At 36.7% G+C, this 18969-nt stretch overlaps 2 protein-coding genes across 2 annotated transcripts in view; both read left to right on the top strand.

The window, feature by feature from the left end:
- LOC132095676 (striated muscle preferentially expressed protein kinase-like) overlaps window positions 1-6115 on the top strand; it is a gene marked incomplete at its 5' end in the record, with an annotated part of 35082 nt that extends 28967 nt beyond the window's left edge. The window contains 7 exons of the mRNA XM_059500802.1: window positions 182-346; window positions 1175-1958; window positions 2628-2867; window positions 3019-3242; window positions 3442-3517; window positions 3782-3931; window positions 5361-6115. Coding sequence (XP_059356785.1) covers window positions 182-346; window positions 1175-1958; window positions 2628-2867; window positions 3019-3242; window positions 3442-3517; window positions 3782-3931; window positions 5361-5589 — 1868 coding nt within the window. The remainder of the gene's footprint in view (window positions 1-181; window positions 347-1174; window positions 1959-2627; window positions 2868-3018; window positions 3243-3441; window positions 3518-3781; window positions 3932-5360) is intronic.
- A 4635-nt stretch (window positions 6116-10750) lies between these two features.
- Window positions 10751-18969, top strand: part of ctdsp1 (CTD (carboxy-terminal domain, RNA polymerase II, polypeptide A) small phosphatase 1) — a 30342-nt gene continuing 22123 nt past the window's right edge. Inside the window, exon 1 of the mRNA XM_059500461.1 lies at window positions 10751-11156. Coding sequence (XP_059356444.1) covers window positions 11081-11156 — 76 coding nt within the window. The 5' untranslated portion in view covers window positions 10751-11080. The remainder of the gene's footprint in view (window positions 11157-18969) is intronic.

An 18969-nucleotide genomic window follows, 5' to 3' on the forward strand; every position in this document is an offset into this window, starting at 1 on the left:
CTAAATCGCCTATATTTTCTTGCTACTGTACATGTTTTGTTCAAATGTAAAAAAAAAAAAAAAAAAAGTGTAGAGGAAAAAGTTATTATTTTTTCAGCTCTACTGCCCTCTTTTGGAAAGGAAGGATGTTGCAGCCAATTCTTATTCTTGACATGTAACAATGTAATATTTATTTTCCTAGGTGAGACTAACTGGCTGATAGTAGCCACAGGTGTGGCTGACTGTTACTACAATGTCACAGACCTTCCAACTGGTGCCACATACAGGTTCAGAGTAGCCTGTGTGAACAAGGCTGGTCAGGGACCTTACAGCAATCTGTCTGAAAAAATCGTCCTGGACTCAACAGGTGCACAAATGTTCTTACCTTCATCAGTGGTTCTCAACAATTTTACACTGTTGGCAGCCAATAATTTACTAAACAAAGCCATGTTAATTTTTGCTGCAGGTGTACCGATATTAAATGCATTTTTGTGTCTCTTACCTTTTTTATGTTCTTTGAAGACAAATGGAATGTCACAAAACTACCAAATGACAGTGAATTTGATTCAAAATACTCTATAATATTAGATGAATATATTTATAATATAATACAATATAGTACTGGTCAAAACATTTGGGGTCAGTTAGTTTTTTTAATTTATTTTTTATTTATTAATAATTTTATTCAGCAGGGGAACATTAAATTGATCAAAAGTGACAGCAACTACAGCATATTCGAATGATTTCTGAAAGTTCATTTGACACTGAAGACTGGAGTAATGGCTTAAAATACAGCATAACCAAAATCATTGATCTCAAACTTAATTCCTGGAGGAGCACAGCTCCAACCCTAATCAAACACATCTGATCCAGCTAATCAAGATCTTCAGGATTACTAGAAACTTCCAAGCAGGTGTGATTTGAAGCTGGCTTGAGCTAAAGTCCGGAGAGCTGTGGCCCTCCAGGAACTGAGTTTGAGGCCACTGCCTTAAATGATAATGTTTCATAATATTACTGTTTTTACTGTATTTTGGATCAAATAAATGTCACCTTGGCAAGCATATAAGACTTTATTCCAAATCATTCAAAACATTAGTACCCACTTCAAACTTTTCAACAATAGTGTAATATAATTTTGAATGGAAATTATGCATCTGTGCATCTTTGTTTTTCAAATTCAAAGTCTTTTCAACAGCACCCCAAAAGTCCAGTGGAACAGTCGTTGTCAAAACGCTTCCATCAGCTCCGGCTCCTGCACCTTCAGTGGTAACATCCACAATGACTCTACCTGCGATGAAGCCTGCTGCCGTTAAACAGGCTGCAGCTCCACTGGTGACTTCAGCGCCCTCCACAGTCCAGCCGGTAAAGCCTGCGTCTCCCCCTGCTGCACCTGCATCAGCTACGACACCTTCCCCTGCCGCTCTTCCCCCGAGTCATCGTACTGTGCCTGATATCCGAACTCCATCCCCTAGTGCTCCTACCCCAGCTAAAGCTAAGACTACTCTCAACATCACTATGGCCAAACCCTCCCCAGCATCCCCTGCAGCTCAGCCTCCTCCTGCTAAACCCTCACCGCCCGTCGTTCTGCCCAAACCTCAGACCCCTGTGAATGTAGTCTCCCCTCCATCTCAAACTCCTCCGGTGTCCCCACCCCCTTTGGTCTCCCCTCCACCTGCTATGGGCAAGCCTATCTCTTCAGTGCCCATGTACGTCCCGACCACCACTACAGCCCATGTGACCCCAGTCACCCCAAACACACCTTCTCCTGCCCTGTCACCACCGGTGGTGTTAGTTACAAGTCTGAGTCCCGTAGGGGAGGGTACTGGCACACCCAATCGTATGACTCCAAGTGGAAGAGCCACTCCGTCTGGACGCATCACTCCTACAGGGCGCAGGACCCCTATAGGAAAACCTGGAGAGTCGACCCTAAGGCAGGGAGTCCCACAGAAACCATACACATTCATGGATGAGAAAGCAAGGTAAAGTGCAGTGACTGATCTTTTTTTATAGTACCTTATACCAGTGTCACATTGAACATACATTATTTATGGCTGTTTATCAAATCAACATCAAATGATAAAATCAGATAACACCACATACAAAAGAAGCTGTAAGTAATCCATATGATATCATAACATGATAAACACTTTACTAGAACAATAATGTCATAATGTGAATCAGCTCTTGATGTAATTACTGTTCCAAGTTGATGATAGTGTTATATTTTGTTAAATGGTTTTATGATGCCTGTTTATTTATTTGTTTATTTAGTTATTTTGTTTTAGTTGTAGTCATGCATATTTTATTTTATTGCTTTTAAATTGTATTTTATAGCTGTTTATTTTGTGTATTTATTGTTTTGGTATTTTTGTTTATTTATATTTTTTGTTGTATTAATTTAAACTTATTTGTGTATATTTATTTGATTGCTTATTTCTTTATTCACTTTTTTTCTTCTTCTTTGATTTATTTTATTTGTTGTTTTATTATTTTTTATTTTTTTAATTTCAAGTGGTTTATTTATTTATTTATTTAAGGAAGTATCAACACTTTTCAAGCAAAAAAAAATTGTTTCTGTATTACTATACGGCAAATCTATAATATTGAACTTGACAGCCATTGATCCCCTTGTATTTTCTTCACCACAGAGGTCGTTTTGGTGTGATCAGAGAATGTCGGGAAAATGCCACCGGTAACCTGTACATGGCCAAGATTGTGCCGTATGAGCCTGAGAGCAAGCAGGCCGTGCTACAGGAGTATGACATACTGAAGTCGCTCCACCACGAGAAGGTCATGGCTCTGCATGAGGCCTACGTCACCCCACGCTACCTAGTGCTCATCTCTGAGTGCTGCTCAGGGAAAGAGCTGCTCTATAGTCTGATTGACAGGTCAGAGACTGAGTACTTCATTTTTGGGTGAACTATCCCTTTAGAATTACAAAACATTCATTAAGCAATCTTGTTTGGTAAATATTATTTGACGTTTCTCTGCCAGCATGAAGATTATGAAATACACCTTATCATTTATCTCTCTTTCTAGGTTCCGATACTCAGAGGATGACGTGGTGGCGTACATCGTACAGATACTTCAGGGTCTGGACTACCTGCACAGCCGGAGAATCCTGCATCTGGATATCAAAGCAGACAATATCATCGTCACTTACATGAATGTTGTTAAGATTATTGATTTTGGTAGTGCACAGACCTTCAATCCACTGTTCCTGAAGCAGTTCTCTCCACCCATTGGAACACTGGATTATATGTGTAAGACAGTTTTTTAAATTTATTGTTTCATATAAACCCCAGAGGATTTTAGGTAAAACATTGTATTTATTTCTTTGTGAGATAATCCTATGGTATACCATTCACTCTCATTTAATATTTTATTTATGTATATATTATAAGCAATTGCACATTTCTTCACACTCACCAATGTGTTTGAATCTCTGCTGATTACTGAAAGCTCCTGAGATGTTGAAAGGAGATGTGGTGGGTCCACCGGCTGATATCTGGAGCATTGGTGTATTGACTTATATCATGTGAGTGTTGTCCATTGCAGCTCTGTCTTTGGAAGGGAATGGGGTCTGTTTTAATTCCATGTTGACTTTTAAATGTCCAGTTTCCTATCTTATATCAATGGGAGCATTTGTAATGTTACAATTTGTGTGTTGTCCCTTGCGTTTTGTCGTCGCATTCCAGAAGCTCTCTAGTGCTTGTGAGCTGTCAGTGGCTGTGATTGTGTTTGACAAGAACACTATTCTAGTGTGTAACTTGAAGCTTTTGTCATGCCGTACACCATTCAGGCTCAGCGGGAGACTGCCGTTTACAGAGAATGACCCTGCTGAGACAGAGGCCAGAATTCAGGCAGCCAAGTTTGACCTCAGTAAGCTCTACCAAAATGTGTCCCAAAGTGCCTCTCTGTTCCTCAAGAAGATCCTGTGCAGCTACCCTTGGTGAGTAAAACACTGCTTTAAGAAATATTCATCTGGCAACTCTCTACATTGCTCTGGGCAACTTAGTGAGGTCTAATTCTCAGATATATAATAATGTAATACATTAAAAACCCCATAATCATCGGGAAGGAGGAGGCGGGAACCGGCGGACAATCAAATGAAACTTTAATAACAAAATAAACACAAAACAGCGCACCAGCCCCTCACGGACGACTGATGCGCACAAAATAAAACCAAAACCTAAAATAACGCCCAGGCCTGGTCCTCTCTCGTCCTTCACTGTCGTCGCTCCAGTTTTATATCCTTCCATCTCCTACGTGGGACTCGAGACCGGCGGTGGGTCGCAGGTGTCGCTGATTTCCCAATCATTGCCGGCCTCCCTCCTTGTTTCCAAGTCCCTCGGCCCCGCCCCACTCGCCACAAATAAATTCAGATATATAATAAATTATCAGATTTTACTCGCCAGTGTGTGAGTTGGAGGCTAAGTGCAAGTTTAGCACCGCTATATTTTAACCTGTATTTGACGTCCCATAGTGTGAAGCGCACGACTCACCGTCGCTTTGTCTCACACACACAAAGAAAGAGACAGAGCGAGAGAGAGTCTTACATACCATGCAGAATTGGCACGCTACATGTAACCAATATGTTGTATTTTGCTGTCAAAATTACAGCGTTCCTTTGGAATTCTTCAGCTTTTATGAACTGCCGGTTTCTCCGGTAGTGGGTTGAACTAATGTGCAAACGGCAATCTCACTGGCTGGTGCTCCCCAATTATCATCCTTGTTTTAATTTCAGCATATCTATCTATCTATCTATCTATCTATCTATCTATCTATCTATCTATCTATCTATAGAGTAGAGTAATACACAAATTACATTATAGTAATACACAAAAATATGTTTTATTTAAATTTTCTAATATTTATGTGCCTTTGACACCTTTGACAATCATGGCCATTTAAATTACTTTAATATTATAAATATGTAATGTATATAGATATCCATGCATCATAGTAGTGCTGTATTATTTCATACTCATTTTAACAAAGATCAAGAAGACAGCGCTCTAGTCCCATCATTTGACGGAAAGAAATGTCATGTCTATGTATGCATATTATTTGCATTTTAAAGTATTTGTACATCATAGTAGTCTTGATTGTACTTTTTTTAATAAACTGATTTTCAGAAAAATGTTGAATAAAATGAGAAATGTAATAAGGATCTAATTAGAATCACCATCGCCATTGATAATTACGGTAATTTCTAAATGACACTTTTTTTAAAATTATAATTATGTTTTAAAATGTTTTATTTGGTCATTTCATTTATTCTGCTTGGTGTGATGTTAGTGGCACCTTTTACATTATAGTCATCTAGCATTCAGTATGGGCCAGATCTGACTCTTGTATTTCTGCACTGTGTGTTTCAGGGCCCGTCCTACAATTAAAGACTGCTTTAACAACTCCTGGCTGCAGGATGCTTATCTAATGAGACTGCGCAGACAGACTCTCACGTTTACCACCACACGCCTCAAGGAGTTCCTGGAGCAGCAGCAGCAGGTCAGGGCCGAGGTGGCAACAAAGCACAAAGTCCTTCTACGTTCCTACAAGAGCACCCCCTCAACAGCCGGCACCCCTGCAGCACCCATCTCTCAGTGAGCTCCAGCACAGGACGTCCTCCAGAGAGATGAAAGACGGCTCTGGGGTTCTCCAGGATAAGGACAGAGAGAGACACAGCCTCAGGACATCCAAGCCCCTCTAGGCTGCCCTCTGTGGGCCCTTGAGGGGTCAGTTAACGTGTGGTGTGTGTTAGCAGATCAAGCACCGGATGTTTTGGCCTTGACACCTGGGGTCGGTTCTGAGACGAGAAACACACACACACACACACACACACACACACACAAAACCCCTTGTCCAAAAGCATAATGGATTTGAGTGCATTTACCTCCATTAGCCAGCATGCACAGTGCAGTTGTGTTTTTGTCCAGGAAGATGTCCTTACTTTAATCTCTCCCGTCCAACTCTTTTTTTTTTTTAATGACTTTTTGACAAACCTATTTTAGCATTGGATCTCTAGCGAACGGTCAACTTTGGACCTGTCGTGGTTGAGAAGAGTTACTTTATTTCATATACAAACATCAAGATGACAGCAATCTAGTCCATTACTTGGCACAAAAAATGTCATGTCAATGTGTATTTTTTTTTGTGGCGTCTTCCAATTGTGAACAAAGGCCTTGAGATTTGTGGAAAATGGTGTATATCTTTTTTTGAACTATAGTTTTTATGGCATAGGTAATACTTTTATTACTGCTAGTTGTTATACTGTAGTGATTATCAATATATGAAAAATATTGACTGAAATCATGTTGAAATCATCGGACAAAGAGGCTTTTTGTCTTTTACTGAAGTGTTTTGATCTTAAGTAGATTAATTTTATTTTAATATCGAAAGGCCTCACAGCTTTAGGGAGTGAGTGAATTTTTGCAAGAATTCCCATTGCATTGAAGCACATGCAGTTTGGCTTTCCCTGACACCTCACAAATTCAACTTTTGATATGTTGCGGTCTTTGTGTTTTTTAACACCAGGAATGTATTGTATATTGCAGATTTCAGTGCATACCGTAGAATACGCATGCATAGAAATTCCTCTTCATAGTGCATGGTTTTAGGAGAAAACTCACTTCCTGTGAACACAAGAGAAGAGTACAATGGCCAAAGCTGTCCATATGTAGAGATCAGCTGGGTGAAGATGTGCCTGGAAAATACCTATTGATCAATGGATCGAATGGAAATGTCTCAGAAAGTGCCATGTCTGAAGTCTGAAGGGACATGTTAGCTGCTGCATTGAAAGTTTTTGCTATAAGATTTATTTATTTCCCTCTAAATGAGAGTAACTTTATGGTCAAATGATTATTATTATCTAAAACTAATCTCATTTAGGTCTAAATTATACTATCTATATATATATATATATATATATATATATATATATATATATATATATATATATATATATATATATAAACTATATTACAGAGTTATTTATAAAATATATTAAATGTATTGTCCACAATAAAATCTGAGATTATTAATGACTGAATTTAACTTATCTCCATGCACAAATGTAGATGTCTAAAAATATTACGAATCCAAAAAGCGGATTTAATTTTATTTGGAGACTATGAACGGGTGTTGATCTTGATTTGATTTTATTAGAGACACCGTTGTATTGCTTACATAGTTTGTATTATTTGGATTTATTTTTGAACAGTTTGCATCCTGTTTGGTGAACATAGTCAATGCTCGTTTTATTCTTTTTTTTTTATGTGTTTAGTTGTTCATTTATCTAATAGACAAACGAGTGATTTACATCCACAAAAAAACATGAATCACATTCACTATACAGCAAAAAAAAAAAAAAAAAAAAGCGAAAAAAAGCAAAGTGAGATTAGTGAAAAGAAGTATCAGAATTTGCTCTTTTTGAGTTAAAAAAACATTTTTACATTTTCTTTAAATTGTGATGAGAAACATCAGGAACTGGCATGGAAATGCACTGGTCAAAAGGTGTGGGAACGCCACATTAATGTCCTCATTGTTTTAAGACAGTCCTATTGTGTCCTCATCTGACCACAGATAGCAAGTGATGACTTTTGACCTTCTATCACAAACAAAAACATTGGCTTGGTTAAAAATAACTGTTTGCTTAGTGTTTCTTGCAGTGCTTACTATGAGGTTCAGTGCAAACTCTCTTCTGTTTTCAATCACTTTGCATAAATGCTAACACATTGGGTTTGTTCCTCTATCCAATTTGTTTATTTTTGGGTTATTCAAATTGATCAAGCTTCTAGTTTCAAATATGTTATGGTGCGAGAACTAAAACGAAGAAGAAATGGAATCACAATAAAGAGGAATGAATTTGGACTCAATATGTTGTTGTGAATAAGGTTTAATATTCTTTCATTTTGTGTGTGTGTGTGTGTGTTCACTAATCTTTCAGTCATGCTGAGCAAACCCTTTAATGTGAAACTAATTCGGGCTTTTCTGGAATGAATTATGTTGCACTAAAACAGTGACAATGTGGAGATAACATGAATGTTTTACAGTAGAATGAAGTGTGTATATGTTGAAAACATGATTTTTCATGAATAAAATCAGCTGTCAGCAATACTACACAGAATTCCAATCTTTTTAGTGTCTCCAAGTGCATCAAAAAGGTCTAAATATCATTACCAGACCAATTCAACCAGACGGCGTTCAGTTATGACCATAAGCTGACACTATTCGCATGCTCTCAGGCCTCTGACTGTGCACTCTTTTGTTTGGATCTGACACGTCATCTCAGGGGTCTTTTCATTATGGGTTGACTATATACAGCACAACTATTCACTCCATCTTTTATCAACCTCTTTATGTCATTTCAAAACTCTAGATCCATAATCTTCTCCAGTACGTCATGAATTAATACACAAATACATCCAGGATGTCCATCCTTTGACTTTGAACGACCCTCAAGTCCAAGAGGCAGCTATCCACATCCAGCTTCATAGTGAGAGCACTGTGAGTCACAATCGCATATAGATAGAGCTCTATTTAGTGCTGTGTGTCTCAGCTGAATGTAACAGCTGACCTTTGATTTGTCGCCTGTGTGAATGTGCACCATTGTCTGCCTAAATCGAGGAAAGCGCCGCATCAGAAAGTGCCCTCCAGTGTGTGTCTGCAGGAACTGAAAGATGTGGTTCTGCTGAGGGAAGTGCAGTCCTTCACAGGCCCCTTCATCCTCTGGTCAAAGACTGGAAAACTGCTGAAGGATGGACCCAAGTGCCATTATGTTTTTGAGCACCCTCATGTGTGAAGTCACCAAGTTCTGGTGACCAGAGCAGATATACAACGTCTAATGTCTTATAGTGACCTCCAAATCACAAATGAAGTACTTGACTTGTCAGCTGATGAGTGTTAGATGGAAAATACTGACAAGATCCGTTAACAGGTTTTATTTTGCCCTGACATATCCGTTTCTCAGATTATTAATCACTCCGAGGCACTAGTACTTGTCTGACCATAAAAATCACTTAACCAGCTGACTCAGGGCAGTATAACATCCTCTGAGCTGTTAAACAGACAAACAGAGACACAGGTCCTCTTGTCTTTTGTCTTGAGGTTTATATACTTCAAATCATGGCCTTTGTCCTCAGTGAACAGCACACAGTGATTCATCTGTCACTAGACTCTCTACGATAAAATAAAGGGCTTGCTGAAGACTTTGCTTTACCCTTTTAAGCCTGACGCTCATTTTAAGGCCTGTAAATTATCAACACGATCAAATCTTTGCGGAAAACCTACATGGCTTCTCGTCTGCCTGATACTTTTGTCAAAAATGTAAGAATACGTTTTATATTGTTATAATATTTTGAGATTAGTATGTACTGGACTTAGAAACTTAAAAAGCAAGTTATAATCATACATCTTTTTTACGTTAAAATGTTAGTACAGTATGACAGGATTTATGCAATTTATGTAAGTAGTCTGCTACATTATTATAAAGATGTATTTATTTATATCAGGGATGTTTATATTAAAATTTTAGGGTCATCATGACCACACCACTCTCAATCTTATAAAGTGGTGGATCATTAATCAGTTAATTTCTTAAACTTTTACATTTTGTCCCCGTTATGTGGTTACATCCTTAATTTGGTGCGTATAGAATGGCGCTAAAAAAAAGTTATATTTTGGAAAGAACCTTTGATATGACAAAAAAAAAAATCTTCTAACTCATAATCTGGAGGGTCTTGTTCATGGTTTCAGTGAAAGACTGTAGACTGTTAAATGTAGTGTGTCATGAATACCAATGATTTAAACTTTGTAATCAACAGGACAGAGTGCACGAACTTTGAGGACGCTCCCTGAAGACGGTCTCAAGCCCCCCGCGCTCACAACTCATGCTAAAAAAGTTAGCAAGAAAGTTCTGTTACATGTTAAAACGTAGAAAATGCACACGCATTCATTTAAAAATAATTTACGCCTTACTTCTTTCGATATATATTACATGTCGGACGTTAGAAAAACTTGTTTTAACTCAAAGTCGGGCACTCTCTTACGCGAAGACCAAGAGAGCTTTTAAACTTTGTTTGCGTATAGATTTTAAAGGGGCAACGCATTTTAATCAGGTACGAGTCCGAGCGAATAGACCACTTTGTACCAAAGTCAGATTTCCTATCTAGTTCAAATGAAAAAAAAAAAAGATTAAAGAAATTATAAATCCAATACCATAAAATATTTATTTGTGTACGTTTGAACGATTTTTTTTCTTTAATAAAGAAATACAATAAACAAAAATCAAAAAGTGGACCCACTAAAAATAATACAATTAATTTACAGAGAATCTTAAAAATGTCACATGTTCCTCTTGAATATAAGAGTATTTTTAACACAAAAAAGTGTTGCACTTAAAACCTGATAAACAATATTGTGAACTGTATATATTACTATTTACATACAGTATAATGCTTGCATTGAAAAGCCATTAAAAAAGTAATTATTGATGTACAAAGGTATTTACTTTTTAAATTTATATTACATTCATATAATTATAATAATGTATGCAATTCAATAAAATTTTTAGTTACCCTAAAATGTTTTGTGAGGCCACCTTCTTATAGATTATTAAATATTTTATTTTAACAGTTACTATGTTCACAGTTACTGGTGAATACACTTGTTTTTCTTCTGATTTCTAACATAATACGGTTGCATAAACTTTATTTCTTTAAACCGGCTTGTCTACGTTTTGGTTGCCCCTTTAAGACGAAGGGTGCCTTGAAACCGTCGAGTTCCATGTTTGTATGTCGAAATTGAGAGTAGAGCCGACCTCCATGTTGTGAAAAGTTACCATCTAGGAACTCAACTTTTTAGAATTATTTTTATTTAATTTTCTTTTTGTCGTCTAACTCATGAAGGCATAGACATCAAATTCAGCATCGTATGGTGTCGCATAATGAATGTTCTTAAGCGGTAAAAGTCTTTTGTATTTTGGGGGCATTTGCAGGGAGGTTTTTTTCTTTCTTTTTTTTTCAATTCAGTCGTAGCCAGCCGAAAGATTTTAATACGGAAACCCTTTTTAAGTTGCGATTTGACTGGCTTTACGGATCTCATGGACCACCCGTCCTCCTCGATCATCACGCAAGTGAGCAGGGATGAAGAAGCCAGTGCTCCTCTTCGGGACAGAGGTGAGTCCAGAAAAAGTTTGCAGAGGGCACATGTCAAACTCTGATGAATGTGTGGTGCGCGGCCGCCGCTTCATACAGAGCTTCATTCCGTCAAAATGCCGCATTGCCTCCACTTTAAGGAGAACTCAGTCATACATTTCCGCACATCAAAGCGCTACAAAAACATGTGATATTCACTTTATGATGGTTGGTGACAGTTGATTCATCTTGGAGATGAGGATCCATTCATTATAATAACACCATCTCATAGAGTTAGCTTCATTTGCATGTCATAAACTCGAGTTTGATTAAGTAAAAATAAGAGTAAACTATATATTTTCCCCTTTGATGTAGTGGGCGTGTCCATGATGACACTCTTCACTGACGTTTGAGGGAAGGCTGTTCTTGTTTACTTTAAAGTTACTGCTGTAGTTCATCGTCTCTGTCATTTTATGCTTATGTCTGCACGTAACTCATAATCATGAGTCCCTCCTCAGGTGACAGGTTATCATAAGAAAAGATTGCATTGTTTGGTGATGGCAGTCTTCAGCCTCTCTTGTCTTATCTCTGATTTACAGATCAAGTCTTTTTGCTCTGCTGTCAGTGCACAAGAATTGTTCTTTTTATTGTGCTGAACTGGTATGGTTTTGTAGTTTGCTTTAATGTGGTAAGGATTCATTAAATGATCAGGGAAGCACGTGTAAAATAGAAATTTTTTATTAGTTAAACACACCAGTTTATGCTTTACTTATGGTGTGTTTCACATTTTGCAATAATCATATTCATCAAAATTATGAAATGACAATATGGGAAGTGGTGGCATTAATGCAATTCTAACTTCAAGCATTAAGGACTTTAGATGAGTTTTTAAGAAGCTTTTAAGATCAATGCCTAAACTTTTGACTTGTAATATAATTGAAAGGTCATAGGTCATAATGTGACAGTAAGCAAGATGTTTGCAGGTCAAAGGTTAGATGAAAAGTGACTCCGTAATCAATTATTGGACTTGCTAATCATATTTTTTCCTCATTGATGATATCTATGTATAACCAGACAAGCATGAAATATATAAAAATAAAATTAGCTTATAAAAAAAAAATGAATGGCTTAGATTAGCACAATATTAATTTTGATTCCTTGTTATAATTCCTTATGCTATACAATTATTTATAAATAGTTAGTAGGTAGTTTGGTCTCGGATATTATGCTAATAAGCATGTTTAATACAGCTTAATTTTTTGTCTTCTTACAATTAGTTCTGTTTAATTGTATTTATTTAATTTCAGATCAAAAAAGAATGACTATACTACATTTTTACCATGATTTTCAGAATACGCCCAGTAAAATGTCATCCACTCACACTGTAACAACACTTAATATACAAAGAGATTGTATCAGGCATATAAAAACAGGGTAACCATGTCAAGACATTTAATAATTTAAAATATAGTAAAATTTAGCATCACATTTTCTTTTATATATTTTAATAAGTAATGGTCAGAATAAGTATGTTTTTAATGTAAATTATGTTATGCTAAATGATGATGGAACAGTATTTCATTTTATTTTCACAAAAGTTATTTAAAACATTAACATAGATACTTTGCAACACTAACGATGCAGTGCTGCTTTAGTTTAGCTTATATTTTACACCAGCTTTGTTACTTTAACCTTTGTAGAGGTTAGCAGTTTTTATGTTTTAAAAATATAAAGCGGATATGTTTCAGCAACGTTATAAATGCGTTTGAATGAACACAAGCGTGCTTTCTAAACGATGACGACTACAGTGAGAGCCAGGGAGGATCTTCTATGGATAAAGTCATAGCAGTCAGCCTCACTGCTTGTTTTTCCAACCGCTGTGTTTTTCTCCAGCGCTCCTTTTTCCCCTCTTGCGCACAGAGATGGAGATGGTTTACAGGCCTGTGTTTTTTGTTAGAGATTTGATGAAAACCACTCCCTGTAGCAGGTTCAGTACAGTGCACAGACCCTTTCCATCTGTCTTAGCATTTCATTTTTATATATTAGTCATTTGTGCTCAAATAAAAAAAGTCTCATGTTGAAGAAGGTGATACAGTGGAATATTTAGGACGGCTGTATTATAGTTAAAAAAGGGGCAAGTCTCTGTGTTATGCCTAGAGAGAGAATGTTGCAGAACTAGGTAGTTACATCTCTGATTGCCCCATGACTGTAAAACGAAACAGATTGTTTTATAAGTCGAAGTATGACATGGTTGAAAAGGAATTAAGAGCATGTACTGCCTGTAAAGCCATGTGAGATATTAAAGGGTTAGTTCATCCAAAAATGAAAATGATGTCATTAATGACTCACCCTCATGTCGTTCCAAACCCGTGAGACCTCCGTTCATCTTCGGAACACAGTTTAAGATATTTTAGATTTAGTCCGAGAGCTTTCTGTCCCTCCATTGAAAATGTATGTACGGTCTACTGTCCATGGTTAGAAAGGTAATAAAAACACCATCAAAGTAGTCCATGTGACATCAGAGGGTCAGTTAGAATTTGTTGAAGCATTGAAAACACATTTTGGTCCAAAAATGACGACTTTATTCATCATTGTCTTCACTTCCGGGTCTGTTGTGAGCACGTTCACAACACTGCAGTGTAGTGCTGCCCGGTTCGCGAACGAATCATTCGATTTAACCGGTTCTTCTTGAACCAGTTCACCTAATCGAACTGGTTTTTAAACTCATGTCAGGTTCTTTCGCAATGATTTTTTTTTATGTGACACAACGCGTTTACGTCACCCACAAAGCGGAAGGAGCCACAAGCGCTGCATCCGAAATCTCATACTGCAAGGAGTCAGCAGTGTTTTGATTTGAGGGCGCGGGCAAACGTAAAAAGAACGTTGTGGTGTGTGTCCAAAGAGCTGGCATACCACAACTAGGGCCCTATGATTTCCGTGATGCAGAAAACGGGGAGCGAATCGTGGAATCCAGTCATAAAAACGGAATTTACAGTTAAACGCGGAATGGCACGGAATTTGCCAAATTTTGAATGAATTAATAAAAAATAGTCATTGCACTCACATCAAATCACGATATGGACGAATATCTGTAAATATTAAGCCGGAACAGTCTTTTTAAATATGAATCCTGCATGTTCTGCATGTCTCTGTTAATGAATAGAGCAGAAGCGCATCTTCCTTTATTAACACACACTAAAGCGCGCGTGACGCTCCAGTGATTTCAGCGTCTGCTGTCTCACTAAATAAGGATGTGAACACACAAACAACATCTCCAGAACTGCTCTGACAGTCACTTCATGAGCATTTGACCATTTGATTTGAGTAAAACTAGCGTCACATCACATACACAGAACTGTAAAGGTACGTCAACCCGTCAAAATAAAAGGCCAGTTAAAGACTATTGTTCACCAGAATGTACATAGCCTACCACAAAAAAAATAAAATAATCAAACATTATTTTTTTTTTAAGGTTTAATCACACAACATTTCTTCCATGTTTTATATTTAATAGTAAATCCCCTTTGTTTACCAAAACGTTAATAATCAATAATTAAAAGATAAATTAAATTAATGTTTTATGTGTTTAATGTTTAATGTGCATCTCAGAAAATGCTTTATTTAAAACCCCAACTGAATGGCACTTAATTCATCTGTCAACTTTCTTGTCATTGTTCACAGTACAAGTACAGACAGAGAAACAATGGGTAACTAGAATTAAAAGTTAGTGAACTAACTTTGATGTTGGCTTGGCCATCTTGGCCATGGGGCAAAAGAGCCACAGTACTTGTGTGCCCAACATTCTTGAGTTTCAAAAAAAAATTATAATAATACCATAACAAAATACACCTGCAACGGTCGTTTTCCATGGTCCCCTGCTGTTTTCCTTTTTAATAAAAAGCATAGGCTATGATAACAGCTAGGACAGGGTTGTCTAGCTGAATGTGAAATAAGTCATGCAAAAACTATAATCTCCTAAATACCATTCAATTTGATCTTATTTTAATAGTACTGACAACATATTTAAGTTATCACACAGTACTGAAAAATTAAAGAAGGGACACTATATATAGTATACTTCGGCGAGTCAAGAGCTAAACAAAAAGTCCTGTTTCATTACAAAATACTGTACCTTTTATAAACTTTATACTATCACCACAAAATTTTTATTTATATTTATTAAAAAATAAATATTTCATAAAACTGAAACTTAAATATATTATTTCTATAGGCTATACAAAAAAGAAAAGAAAAAAGACTCAATAATAAGGCTGAATAAGCTGATCTATAGCATGTTAAATGGTGGTTGCCTGTCTATGAATGGTACACCCCTCTAAGCTCACAGAAGTGGTTTGACCCAAGTCTTCAGCAGCCAATGACATTGACCCGTTCAAACTGATTTTTAATGCGTACTTCACGTGTATTTCACGTGTATTTAACGTGTATTTAACATGTGAAATACACGTTAAATACGCGCTGATTTTTCACGTGTAAACAACACGAGTTAAATACGTGTTGTCTACGCGTGAAATATACGTATTTAACGTGTTGTTGACGCGTTAAAATTCACGTGTATTTGACCCTCTTGGCCTTCCATACACATTAGATATAATGAAGGGAGACGTGAAAAGAGGACATCGCGTTGTTTTGATATGGATTACTTTATCACAGAATATTTGTTCGGCAGCACTTGTTTAGTTTAAAAGTAGACATGTCAAGCTTTCTATAGATATATCTCTCATATATATCTCTCATGTCTCTTCGTTGAGTATTCATGGAGTTACAGTTCATTTTAATGACGTGTTTGTAAATGAAGATCAGCGCAGACAAAGGCTGCAGACAGCACACCTTGTTTGTTATCTTTATTTTATAAGTGCACAAAGTTTTGTTGTTATTATGTTTGTATCCAAAAAAAGTAGACCCTTTACAGATTCGATTGATGTATTGCTCTTATCTGTACGATTAAAACTGAAGGTGTAATTTAAGTAATTTTCGGGTATATCAGGAGAAAATGACTCAAAACGCGTGTATGCGTTAATCGACTCCAGAGGGTTTTAAAAGGCTGTCGTGACTTTTTTTCCTTCCAGTATTCATAAGCTGTATCACGCTGTCAAATTATATTTACTTTTGCACACATAAACAGTTCAAAAACACCTGAAATCTGCTCTTGTTGTGTTCTAATGGGTGGATTAGTGCATTCGCTGTGATATTATTTTTGGAAGCTCTTAAAAAATAAAAAAATGCTTTTATTCTGAGCTCGTAGTGATAACTGGGCTGGCTGATGAAGCGCTCATTCTCGTCTTTCTCTCTGTTCTTTGGCCAGAGACATAATTTATTAATGAGATCTGACCCCGTAATAATAACATATGTTGGTTTAGCTTGTCAGTGTGAATGAAGTGTGTATTTATTTGTCCGATCTCGCCCCGAAACGCGGCTGTCATGTGACTTTTTTTTTCCCTTCGCCATGTCAAATATTGCATTTTGCACACATACACGGCTCAAAAAACCCTGGATTTTGCTCTTGTTGTGTTCTAATGGGTGGATTGTGTGCATTCGGAGTAATATTGTATTTTAAGAAGCTCTTAAAAAATATATATAAATGACTTACCATGTTGTGCAGCGCCGATCAATCTATGTGACTTTCAGTCTGACAGAGAAAATCTCACAAGCACATATAAACACTCATTTTCATGTGTATAATATATTCTTCTAATTGTTTTGTGCCGTTTAGCTGCAGTGTTTTAATGTGAAAGGCTGTAAATTCTCTATGTGGACTTCAAGTGTTCAGAGAAATACATCGCGAGCTCGCGGCCAGTTGGCTGCCGCGAATATATCATGTTATTACTTTAAACAGTTCAGAAACATCTGAATTTAGCTCTTGGTGTGTTCTAACGGGTAGATTGCGTGCAATCGCCGATATAATTTAATTTAAAAAGGTCTTAAATAAGAATAAATTCGCTCGTTGTGAGCTCCGTGGAGACAATGCCTGAGCTGACCAGCCGTGATTCTTCTCTCATCTTTCTGGCTGCTCTCTGCCCAGAAATCAATTATTAATGAGCCATGACCCCTGTAATAATCAGATATGTTGGTTTAGCTTGTCAGTTTGAGGGAAATTGTATTATTTACTTGTATTTTTAACCGGTTTAAAAGTGAAACGAAACCCGACTCCTCCCCTTAATCTCTCCCAGGTATTGCAACTGTAGGGGCGCAATTTTTCTCAGACAATGTAAGTCTATGGGTAATGTATTTTTACATTAAAAAATCAATTAAAAAAAAAACTTTAAGTCTGATCAGTCTGAAAAGATATAGCACACACCACCGCTCTATCCCGCAGGTGTCTGCCGAGTTTGGGGCTTGTGGCTTTAAAGCCCTAGGAGGAGAAGCGTTTAGAATCTTTAGTCTCAGAAAAATAATAAGAAGGAGAAGTTTAAATAGCATAACAGTATGTTGGCTTTGCCAAGCCAACATAATAATTAAATGTTTATTTTTGATGTATGCATTGCATTCTATGCATTTAAAAAAGAAAAATATTTTTTTTCTAAAAAAGGAAACTTGGTTGTTTATTTTAAGAGACGGAGGACATGGACGTTAATACGCACAAACATACACCGAGACTGTTTGGTGATACAAGAATTTATTGTAATTATTGATCAGAGAGTGAATAAAATACTTGCAACCCTCAGGCCACACTCTCCACTGCAGAAACAAACACAGACTACCTTCCATTACAAAGACATTCACATTTATACTGGTGGCCAGCACCATTACCACATGTGGAGGGACAAACTCGCAGAAAACACTTTACACATGTTCCCTTAAATATACAGAGTCTGGAATAAACATATTGGCATGATGTTCTACTTAATAAATCTACTTTGATGTTATTAATTCGTTCACATTAAACAGGAAATAACAGCAACAACTCGGCCACGTTGCCCCTGAAACCCCCACGCTCAATTAATACATGGTAGATTCCCACCCTAAGCGGAACCAATAATTCCTGCCATTGTTTCTTACCAGGACTCTAAAAATCACGGGACAAACGCTACACAGGAACAATACACATAGTTTACACATTTCATTCACTCTCTGATCAATAATTACAATAAACTCTTGTATCACCAAGCAGTCTTGGTGTGTGTTTGAGCGTATGTGTGCGTATTAACGTCCATGTTGAACGTGCGGTCCCTCCGTGACCATCACAAGAGCCAGGAGTCTTATTTTCTCTTGCATAATTAATATTGCACTTTAAGCAAAAACACATTTTATCCGATTACTCGATTAATCGATGGAATTTTTGGTAGAATACTCGATTACTCAAATATTCGATAGCTACAGCCCTATCGAGAAGTCATTTTGAATAAGTATATGCACACGGATGAATATGGAGAAACACTGTGGCATAAATAACCATGTCAGAAAATGTCTGCATGTAGATTTCACTGAGTGTGATTTGTGTATTCATAATCTTTTTTTTAATGTTGCACTGCTGCAATTTATGTGCAAAAATGTAATGCTTACAATAATAATGTAAGTTTTATTCATAATTGTAAATCATATCTGTAACTTATAATTGTCTGCAATTTTGTTTGTGTGTTTATACACATTTTTTTTTAATTCTTCACTGCTGCAGTTAATAAACAAAGCTTTACCTTGTGCAACATTTTAATAATGTAAAGTATTTTTTAAATAATTCAAATAAAATATAAATTATATGCATTTAAATAATAATATTAGAAGTTTTAAAAAGTATTAATTAATTATTTTTTTTTTAACTGGCTGTTACTATCATTTGTGATCAGATTCATGGTTGATGTGTGAGTTTTGCCTGGGTTTTGGTTAGGCTTGCATGGGT

Source organism: Carassius carassius, chromosome 19 (genome assembly GCF_963082965.1).
Source record: "Carassius carassius chromosome 19, fCarCar2.1, whole genome shotgun sequence".
NCBI classification, from domain to species: Eukaryota; Metazoa; Chordata; class Actinopteri; order Cypriniformes; family Cyprinidae; genus Carassius; species Carassius carassius.